The sequence below is a fragment of the Acanthochromis polyacanthus genome, chromosome 22 (assembly GCF_021347895.1).
Source record: "Acanthochromis polyacanthus isolate Apoly-LR-REF ecotype Palm Island chromosome 22, KAUST_Apoly_ChrSc, whole genome shotgun sequence".
NCBI lineage: Eukaryota > Metazoa > Chordata > Actinopteri > Pomacentridae > Acanthochromis > Acanthochromis polyacanthus.
Window position 1 is genome coordinate 5791821 of NC_067134.1, and position 11483 is coordinate 5803303.

The following is an 11483-nucleotide window of genomic DNA, read 5'->3' on the forward strand; positions in this document are numbered from 1 at the left end:
GTGACACAGACAAAGTATAAGCTAACATTGAAAACTGACTCATAGTTTACTCTGATGATGTACGGCTCTGACATTAAACATACTCCATATATAGCTAGCAGTAAAATTCAAACAGTATGTAAGTTAGCATAACAGTATAGTGAAGGCGATGCAGAGTTGACTGGTGGAAAAAGGGAATTGGAAGCAGAGGGCTGGAGGAAGGTCAGTAGCAGCATCCCACAGTGGACATGATGGAGACTGGACCAGCTGGTGGAACATCGACCGCAGATCTGAAGCATCCAGCTCTGGGACCAGGGACACTCGGAGAAATAGCACAGGGGGAAACAGAGTGAATGTACTGCAATAACGGTATACATATTAAATTTAATACCAGTCTAATACCAGTCTAATACCAGTCTAAAACCAGTCCAATACCAGTCTAATACCAGTCCACCAGTCAGATTCCAAACTACATCAAATAAGAGAACTGAACTCACCGAGTGTCAGCAGAATGGTTCCTCCACGGCAGCTTCCTGATTCTGCACAGGTGACCTTCATCACCTGTCCAATCACTGGCTCCGCCCACTCAGCAGCAGCAGGCTAACGATTGGTGGGGATCTAAAACATGACTAGTAATTCAGACGGAGAATGAGTAATGTTCTCCTGGTTCTTCTTCTTTATTGGACAGTTTGGATGCTGAATACAAAATGACACAAAGTAACAAAACATCTCCGAGAACAGAAGCTATGATGTCAACGGCAACCGATTTACACATATGTACAGAGGAGGAACCGATTTACACGTATGTACAGAGCAGGAACCCATTCACACGTATGTACAGAGGAGGAACCGATTTACACATATGTACAGAGGAGGAACCGATTTACACGTATGTACAGAGGAGGAACCGATTTACACGTATGTACAGAGGAGGAACCGATTTACACATATGTACAGAGGAGGAACCGATTTACACGTATGTACAGAGGAGGAACCGATTTACACGTATGTACAGAGGAGGAACCGATTTACACGTATGTACAGAGGAGGAACCGATTTACACGTATGTACAGAGGAGGAACCGATTTACACGTATGTACAGAGCAGGAACCCATTCACACGTATGTACAGAGCAGGAACCCATTCACACGTATGTACAGAGCAGGAACCCATTCACACGTATGTACAGAGCAGGAACCCATTCACACGTATGTACAGAGCAGGAACTGATTCACACATATGTACAGAGGAGAAACTGATTGACACCCATGTACACAGCAGGAACCCATTCACACGTATGTACAGAGCAGGAACCCATTCACACGTATGTACAGAGCAGGAACCCATTCACACGTATGTACAGAGCAGGAACCCATTCACACGTATGTACAGAGCAGGAACTGATTCACACATATGTACAGAGGAGAAACTGATTGACACCCATGTACACAGCAGGAACCCATTCACAATTCACACGTATGTACAGAGAGTCCATCATAAATAAATAAATATTTACAGAGAACACTCATGATGCTGTTCCAGACCAGGTTCTGTCTGGTTCTAGAGTTATCTACAGTGTTTGCAGGATCCACCTCAGGACCTGGTCTTGGTTCTGCCAGACTTTCCCTTCCCCGCCTCCTTCTTCAGGTCGGTCCGGATGCTGCAGACCTTCAAACCCAGATCCCTGATGTGGACTCTGACGTCGGCCATGTTCCTCCTCCAGGCGGCGTCCAGTTTTAGACCTTTAGCTTCCAGTCCGTCACCGGGGCTAGCAGGTCTTTTGGTGTCGCCTCTCTTAGTTCCTGGACGTTCCCACACCTTAGCGTCCGTCCCGACGTCGGTCTTCGTAAGGACGGATGTCACATCGATCTTACGTCGCAGCAGAACGCTACAGTCCACCGAAGCATTGGCAGAAACTAAAAGTCTGCTGGTCTTAGTTTCTCGATGTTGTAGTTTAAACGTGTTAGCATCTGTGGCGCCATTGGGACGTTCAGAGTTTTTGTTCTGAAGTTGTGTTGGTTCCGATGCAGCAGCGTGAGACCTGACAGTTCTGATCTGGTTCTGCCGCTCGGGGGAGTCCATCTTCTGGTCTGGATGAGCGGACTCGGAGGTTCCAGGGTTTTTGCGTTGTCTCTGTGGTTCCCAGATGCTCACATCCATGGTCGGGTTTGGTTTGACTGAGATGTTCCTTTCTGCTAGTTCCTGTCTTTGTTCCCACATGTTGCTGTCTGGTTTAGCTTCCTGTTTAGCTGTGAGAGATCCTTGATGCTTGGGTCCGGACACCGAGATCCGGTTTGGAGGGTCCGCTTTAGCTTGTGGTGCTAGCAGTGCTGGGACTGGTTGCCGTGGCGGCGGGGTCGGAGGTGGAGAAGCTTCCATCGAGTCCCAGCGACTGTCCACAAACTCCAGCGAGGATCCGAGCATCCCGGCCAGCTCGGGCGTCGCCTCCACCAGCTCCAGGGGGTCCCGGATGTCGGGCCTGAAGCCAGCCAGCTGCTGCTCCTCCGGACCCGTCAGCAGCTGGGACAGTGACGCCTGCCGGTAGAACTCGTCCTCTGGAACCGACTGGACGTTGAGCTGAGGGAAAAGACGGCGGAAAGACCGAGACGTCATCCGGAGACGACCGAGGACGTCGGCCAACAGCAGCCAGTTCCTGGGACTGGAAGAGACAAACATTCATCATCAATAATCATAAATAATAATCAATAATAATAATCAGTAATAAATAATCATAACTTTAAGAAGATCAACGAGACAAACTGACACCAGGTACAAACAACTTCAACAGGAAATTATTTAAAGTTCCTGTTTTATTTCTATTAATTGTCCGACCTCAATTCTAAACCTTTTTTTTTATATATATATATTTTTGTTTAAATTGAATTTGTCTGTTTAACATTTTCTTCACCTCAGAGTTTATTTCTTTTATTGGCTTATTAAATTTCCTGTCAGTTTTATGATTACGTCAGGTTTTGTTTGACTTTGTGTCGTTATTTTAATTCAGTCTTTTTCGTGTCGTTTCCTAAATTCATCCTCTTTTTTATCATTAAATCTTCCCTTTCTTCTCTTTTATGAATGTATTTTTATTATTTCATGTCTGTAATGTGATGCTATTTCCTGATTTTATTTTGTGATTTTTCCATTTCATATGTATCGCTGATTTTATGATCTCTTTTATTTAATCCCATATTTTCATAATTACTGTTATTTCTAAAATGTCTAATAAATGCACATGTTGTTGCTTCACATCATTTATTTCTTCCTGTGATGATTAATTGGATGCTAAGCGTTCCCTAGATGTTCCCTGAGCGTTGGGATGGTGCTGGTGTCTCCACTGGAGCAGCAGCTGCAGAGTGAATGCTAAATAGAGTGAGCTGGTGTCCTCCGTCAGCCATTAATAACCATCAGAGCGGCGGGAAGGAGGGAGGCGGACAGGAAGCCAATTAGGAGTGTCGCCACGGCGATGGGATCCTCACTAACGACCTCTCCGTCTGTCCTCGCCGACGACTCGTTTTCATCCTCCTCCTCCTGAGCGGCTTCGCGACGCGTTAATTGGTGTCTGAGTGCAGCCGAGGCGGAGAACGACACGGAACGCACAGAATCGAGTGGAAACACCGAGTCGGGCTTTGTTCTGCCTCTTCCTGTGGTCCTCTTCATTCAGCTGGAACCTCTACAGAACCCTAAATGTTCTAGTTAGAACCTCTAAAGAACCCTAAATGTTCCAGTTAGAACCTTTAGTCTGAATGTTCCAGTTAGAACCTTGAAAGAAACCTAAATGTTCCAGTTAGGACCTTCAATCTGAATGTTCTAGTTAGAAGGTTCTGGTTCTGATCTGGGTTTGTTCTGGTTCCTTCAGTCCTAGACCCCTGGTTCTGACCAGGTTTTGTCCTGGTTCCTTTATTCCTAAAACGTGGAGGTCACTTCTTCATGAGTTCTAACATGTTTGGTCTGAGCTCTACAGTCCACATCCTAACCTCTGTTCTCTAAGGTTCTCCTGAAGCCTTGGCTCCATGAGAGCACATGTTTATGGGTGGCTTCTTTAGTGTTTCTGTGGTTCTACCCTCCAGATGTTGGGTGCTTCCACTCACCCCTGAGACAGTGACACCTGGATGTTGTAGCAGGGCAGCAGCGGTCGGTCGGACAGTTCGAACTCGAACACCTCCCTCCGAGCACGCTGCTCCTCATCCTGGTCCTCCTCTTCGTCCTCCTCCTCCTCCTCTGGTCCCGGTGGATCTGCGAGAACGTTGTAAACGCCTCCTTCACTGGACGGTTCTGCACAAACACAAACAGTCAACAACACATCTAAACCTCAATTTAACGTCTTTGTCTGAATTTAGTCTGATCTGAATTCTTCAATCCTGATCGGGTCAGTCCAGGTTCTAGTAGTTCCGTTCAGTCCCGGTTCTAGTAGTTCTGTTCAGTCCCGGTTCTAGCAGTTCTGTTCAGTCCCGGTTCTAGTAGTTCTGTTCAGTCCCGGTTCTAGCAGTTCCATTTAGTCCAGGTTCCAGTAGTTCTGTTCACTCCAGGTTCTAGTAGTTCTGTTGAGTCCAGGTTCCATGTGGTCTGGGTTCTTTAATCTTAGGTTGATGCTACAGGTACGGACCCGTACCCGTAGCATCTGTACTAGAGGTACGGACCCGTTAAGGTCACTGAAGAGCTGGCGCCGGTTAACTACTATTTGCTGCACATTACAGGCAGTTTATATGAATGACTTTGACGGCGAACATTTTATAATTTAACCAAAAATACACCGTCTCCTCTCATACTTTACGTAGACAATGTAGTTTTTACGCTTTTAGACGCCGTGTCTAAAGTGTTTGAAGTCCAGTTCCTATTAATTAGTTTACCGCGTTCAGTGGTGGAAGCGGCTGACGAACTCCATTGCAAATGTTCCCATTTAATTTCGGACGCTAATTTACAAGATAAAGTTAAGGATGTCGAATATGAAACAAACACTCGTGAATGGTGAGGAGCAGCTCTTTAATTCGGCATGAATTTAAAAAAAAACACAAACTCGATTTACTGTGATATTGTGAGATTTGTTTGTGGTGATGTAACTTAGCCATTCAACAGAGTCCGCTAACATTAAAGTGACTGTGACAGGGTCTGTGTTGACAGACGTAGAAAATACGTCAGGGTTTTGTTTAGGTTGTTATTATGTAATAGTCTGTCGCTACTTTTGAAGGTAAAAAAATACTTGTAGTTTGCTGGCTGTTAGTTCCGCCATTTGTTTTGTTTGCTGTTTGTGCTTTATTAGAACAGGGTCACGTGAATAAAAAGTTTTGCCATTTTTAATAGTAGTGCTGATTTCAACCCCCAAATCGCTGTCCGTGAAAAAGTCAGATAGTGATGTTGGACTTTTCCACAGACAACGATGACCCCAGCACACTGATTGTAAAATATTTCTTGTAACTTTATTGGAACTTGATATGGAATGAATGGACTTTAATACACTGTTAATACACAAAGATGACTGACATGACAGGCTCCGCACGCAGATTCACCTCGAATCACGGAAGCGCCTTCATCAGCGTAGCCAGCTCATTAATATTCATGTCCGTCGGATTACCAGCCAATCACGAAGCGCGTTCATCAGCCGGCTCATTAATATTCATGTACGGCTCATTAATATTTATGAGAAGGGAAAGTGCCGTATCCGTAGGCCACAGGCTACGGGTACGGGTCCGTATCTGTAGACACTACCTTAATCTTATCATTTCTAATAAATTTTAACCCTACAGCCTCCAGCACCACTTCTATATTCTGACTCATCAGTTCTACTGACTCATCAGTTCTAATCTCCTCTTGCCTGGAAAATCCAGACTGACTTTATTTATGTATTAATATAAATACAAATAAAGGTAGTCTGGCATTGCGATGATACGAGACGATTTCAAAAAGGAGGGGCTAACGAATGCAGCTTGAACGAGAAAGAACCAATCAGCGTAACACGGATGTGACGCACAAACAAATCGACCTTGAAGTCCATGTAGTCCAAACAACAATGGCATGCAGCCGAGAAAGCGTCGCGGTGAATGATTACTGCCGTTTTTGTCACAAAAATCTGCGAATACATGGGGTACTCTCAAGTACAACACTTATTTTTGAAAAGGCTACGCAACAAAAGACTCCTTCCGAACGATTAGCGGTGTTAGGAATAACTTTAACCCGTTGCGCTTCAGTTGCGCTTCAGTGTCCCGCCCGCGGTACACTTTGAGATCTGCATAAGCAATTTGCTAAATGTCTGAAACTGCAAACGCGATTATACAAACACTATACGCCGATGGAAAGCTTAGATTCTCATGAATCCGCCGGTATAAACCACTTTCAGATGTGATTACCACAGCGGGTAATATAAACACATTTGTCCGACAAACAACGACTATCCATCCATCCGTTCTCTGTACACGGCTTCAACGCACACAGCGCGACTCACATTTCTGGGTTCATTATTACACACAGATGAAAATATTCCACAAAAAACGGCCATAATCCAACCTTGGACATCCAGACAAAACAAGCCAGTAAACTGTTTTGTCCAAAACATGTCCTGAAGTCGGTATATAATCCACGGATAGGTCGTTTTCAAGGAAATGCACCTCGCGATGCGCGTCCAATATTCCCGGTATTTCTCGTCATATTTTTATTTACAAATAGAATATTAGCGATTTTTTTGTACTGAAAATGGCTGGAATTGACTGAAGCTTTTCAATCGGAGCCAAACCAAGTCTGTGCGCATGTGTAAAAGTTGCTTAAATGTACTCACACGTTTGGAACGGGATTTTCCTCTGTACAAACAATGGCAAGAAGCCGAAAGTAACGAGCCATCCACTGCCTCTTCATCTTCGGAAACGTCAAGTGAAAAGAGGCAACGACTAACGCCATCCAAAACGCCAAGAGACCACAAAAAGATTCGCTTTGGCCCCCCTCTTCTCTCTCTCTCTCTCCTTCTTGTTTTATGGCAGTGCCCCCCCCTCCTCCTAACCCTCCAGCATCATCTTTATGGGTAATCCAGGCGCTGAAGATGACGCAGCATTAACTCCCGCCTCCCGTGCTATGATTGGTCGTACCAAACTGTACCGGGAGGGAAACGCGATTCAATTCGCCCAATGCCAAACTGACTCTCCTGTATCTCCTAACATGGAGATAGGAGATTACATGGAGATTCAGTTTGGATTTTCCAAGCTAAATCTCCTCCACCCTCCTCCTCCAAACCAGACTACTGGTAGTTCTGTTATAGTCCCAGTTGGTTTACTGGTAGTTCTGTTATAGTCCCAGTTGGTTTACTGGTCGTTCCGTTATAGTCCCAGTTGGTTTACTGGTCGTTCTGTTATAGTCCCAGTTGGTTTACTGGTCGTTCCGTTATAGTCCCAGTTGGTTTACTGGTAGTTCTATTATGGTCCCATGGTCTGTGTGTGTTTGTTAGTTGCAGTGTGTGTCTGTGTGTGTTTGTTAGTTGCAGTGTGTGTCTGTGTGTGTTTGTTAGTTGCAGTGTGTGTCTGTGTGTGTTTGTTAGTTAGTTGCAGTGTGTGTCTGTGTGTGTTTGTTAGTTAGTTGCAGTGTGTGTCTGTGTGTGTTTGTTAGTTGCAGTGTGTGTCTGTGTGTGTTTGTTAGTTAGTTGCAGTGTGTGTCTGTGTGTGTTTGTTAGTTAGTTGCAGTGTGTGTCTGTGTGTGTTTGTGTGTAACTCACCGCACACCGAGCTTCCGTAGAATTCCCAGCAGGTTCCCGGGTCACCCTCCGACCTTCCCTGGAGGTCGGACAGATAGTCTGCAGGAAGGAGATCAAAGAGCCGACCAATCAGAGACGACCGAGGCAGCGAGAGCAAAACAATGGGGCGACGTGCACACACACACACACACACACACGCATGCACACACACAAAAAGGCTGCAGGAAGAAGACGAGTGTTTGTGTTCAGACTCGTCGTCGTGGCGCTGAGACGATGCTGGCAGGAGTGTTTGTGTGTGTGTGTGTGTTTAAGCTGTTCTGGGATTCAGCAGCCAGGCCTCATTAAACCCCTCTGGAGAGAGAGAGGCAGAAAAGAGAGAACAAATACAGGCAGCGAATGGTAATCAGACAGGCTGGCCGACGCGCACGCACACACACACACACACACACACACACACACACACACACACACACACACACACACACACACACACACACACACACGGTGTCAGGCAGCGTCTTTTCTCTCGTCTCGTTTTTTCCTCTGTTTCACAGAATCCGTTCCTTTTTTGTGCATTTTTTTCTGTAAAAATGATTCCATTTCCTCTATTTCTAATGGGTTTTTTTATGAACAAACTGAATCCATCTGACCCAGAGTTATCTCTCCTGTGTGGAGCTTCATCCAAACTTGGTTTTAAGTCTGATGTTAATTTCCCAGTTCTTACTTTAAACTAGAAGAAATTCAAACTTTAAATCATTTTCCCAGCGGTCCTAATCCTCTTAAATCTTCTTAATAACCTCTGTCAGTTTTTCAGGTTTCTTTTATTCCTGAAACCCATTTAAGTTTGGTTAAATCTCAGAATTCAGACTTCTCAAAGTCTGACTTTACGCCCAGAATCCAGACATTGAAGACTTTTAAAACCTGAGTTTATTGTCAGAAATCTGATTTTAATCCTGTCTTAAGACCAGAATTCTGACTGTCTGAAGTCTGACTTTAAAAGAGAAACCAGCAGCCCACTCAGGCTACTTCCTACCTTCCAGGAAGGTTTCCATGGCAGCGCTGTGGGTCATGTTGACTGGTCCTCGTCCAGAGTAGGAGGTGAGCGTCGGGTCGGCACCGCAGGACAGCAGGAAGCGAACGACCTCCAGGTGATCGTTCTCCACAGCGTCATGAAGAGGCCTGCACAGAGAACATGATGATTATCACCTGAACACAGCCGACCAAGTGGTCAGTTACCTGGATACAGTCCACCAGGTGGTCGGTTACCTGGATACAGTCCACCAGGTGGTCGGTTACCTGGATACAGTCCACCAGGTGGTCGGTTACCTGGTTACAGTCAACCAGGTGGTCGGTTACCTGGATACAGTCAACCAGGTGGTCGGTTACCTGGATACAGTCCACCAGGTGGTCGGTTACCTGGTTACAGTCAACCAGGTGGTCGGTTACCTGGATACAGTCCACCAGGTGGTCGGTTACCTGGTTACAGTCAACCAGGTGGTCGGTTACCTGGATACAGTCCACCAGGTGGTCGGTTACCTGGATACAGTCCACCAGGTGGTCGGTTACCTGGTTACAGTCCACCAGGTGGTCGGTTACCTGGATACAGTTCACCAGGTGGTCGGTTACCTGGTTACAGTCAACCAGGTGGTCGGTTACCTGGATACAGTTCACCAGGTGGTCGGTTACCTGGATACAGTCCACCAGGTGGTCGGTTACCTGGTTACAGTCAACCAGGTGGTCGGTTACCTGGATACAGTCCACCAGGTGGTCGGTTACCTGGATACAGTCAACCAGGTGGTCGGTTACCTGGTTACAGTCAACCAGGTGGTCGGTTACCTGGATACAGTCCACCAGGTGGTCGGTTACCTGGATACAGTCCACCAGGTGGTCGGTTACCTGGATACAGTCCACCAGGTGGTCGGTTACCTGGATACAGTCCACCAGGTGGTCGGTTACCTGGATACAGTCCACCAGGTGGTCGGTTACCTGGATACAGTCAACCAGGTGGTCGGTTACCTGGATACAGTCAACCAGGTGGTCGGTTACCTGGATACAGTTCACCAGGTGGTCGGTTACCTGGATACAGTCCACCAGGTGGTCGGTTACCTGGTTACAGTCAACCAGGTGGTCGGTTACCTGGATACAGTCCACCAGGTGGTCGGTTACCTGGATACAGTCCACCAGGTGGTCGGTTACCTGGTTACAGTCAACCAGGTGGTCGGTTACCTGGATACAGTCCACCAGGTGGTCGGTTACCTGGATACAGTCCACCAGGTGGTCGGTTACCTGGTTACAGTCCACCAGGTGGTCGGTTACCTGGATACAGTCCACCAGGTGGTCGGTTACCTGGATACAGTCCACCAGGTGGTCGGTTACCTGGTTACAGTCCACCAGGTGGTCGGTTACCTGGATACAGTCCACCAGGTGGTCGGTTACCTGGTTACAGTCCACCAGGTGGTCGGTTACCTGGATACAGTCCACCAGGTGGTCGGTTACCTGGATACAGTCCACCAGGTGGTCGGTTACCTGGATACAGTCCACCAGGTGGTCGGTTACCTGGTTACAGTCTACCAGGTGGTCGGTTACCTGGTTACAGTCAACCAGGTGGTCGGTTACCTGGTTACAGTCAACCAGGTGGTCGGTTACCTGGATACAGTCCACCAGGTGGTCGGTTACCTGGATACAGTCAACCAGGTGGTCGGTTACCTGGATACAGTCCACCAGGTGGTCGGTTACCTGGATACAGTCCACCAGGTGATCGGTTACCTGGATACAGTCCACCAGGTGGTCGGTTACCTGGATACAGTCCACCAGGTGATCGGTTACCTGGATACAGTCCACCAGGTGGTCGGTTACCTGGATACAGTCCACCAGGTGGTCGGTTACCTGGATACAGTCCACCAGGTGGTCGGTTACCTGGATACAGTTCACCAGGTGGTCGGTTACCTGGATACAGTTCACCAGGTGGTCGGTTACCTGGATACAGTTCACCAGGTGGTCGGTTACCTGGATACAGTCCACCAGGTGGTCGGTTACCTGGATACAGTTCACCAGGTGGTCGGTTACCTGGATACAGTTCACCAGGTGGTCAGTTACCTGGTTACAGTCAACCAGGTGGTTGGTAGAAGAGTCAACCCTCAGCTAACCCTTTGAACTAGACCGTTGAACAGGTCATGATGGGGGCTGCTCAGTCCGACTGATTTATTGTTTACTGATGCATTTACTGGAGTCGTCTCCAAACTGACAGCAGATCAAACTGATTAACCAACAGCAGAGACACACAACCAGATCACAAATGGACACAAAACAGTCTCAAAGAGACACAGAACCAACAAAAATTGTGCAAAATGACAAACGACAAATGAACACACACAGTTAAAAAAAAAACAGCCACAAAGACTTTCAAAATGACAGAAACACGAAGAGACAGAAACCCAGAACAGGAGGACAAACATAGAATAGGAGACCAAACCTGGTTCCATCCTGAGCGCTGCAGTTGACGTCGGCTCCATGCTCCACCAGGTGGCGTACGATCTGCAGCCAGCCGCGGGCGCAGGCCTCATGCAGGGCACAGTAACCGGCGTTATCTTGGTGGTTGATGTCGCAGATCTGCCGCTCCAGACAGTACAGCACCACCTCCTGGAGAACATCACACACAGATGTGACGGTCAGGCTGCAGACTCTACGCAGATAATACAGCTTTATACACTGACATTAAAACGCCCAAAATACATAGGAGTCATAGTACCACTAATCAGGAGGTCTAGAAGGACTCATAGTTCCACTCATCAGGAGGTCTAGAAGGAGTCATAGTTCCACTAATCAGGAGGTCTAG

General features: G+C 47.0%; 1 protein-coding gene across 4 annotated transcripts in view; it reads right to left on the reverse strand.

The window, feature by feature from the left end:
• Positions 1-632: 632 nt before the first annotated feature.
• Positions 633-11483, reverse strand: part of LOC110965895 (BCL-6 corepressor-like) — a 32150-nt gene continuing 21299 nt past the window's right edge. For all 4 annotated transcript variants that reach the window (XM_051942402.1, XM_051942403.1, XM_051942404.1 and 1 more), the window contains 5 exons: positions 11121-11287; positions 8682-8827; positions 7670-7747; positions 4068-4251; positions 633-2638 (listed from right to left, as the gene is read on the reverse strand). In XM_051942402.1, the coding sequence (XP_051798362.1) occupies positions 1573-2638; positions 4068-4251; positions 7670-7747; positions 8682-8827; positions 11121-11287 (1641 nt within the window). In that variant the 3' untranslated portion in view covers positions 633-1572. The remainder of the gene's footprint in view (positions 2639-4067; positions 4252-7669; positions 7748-8681; positions 8828-11120; positions 11288-11483) is intronic.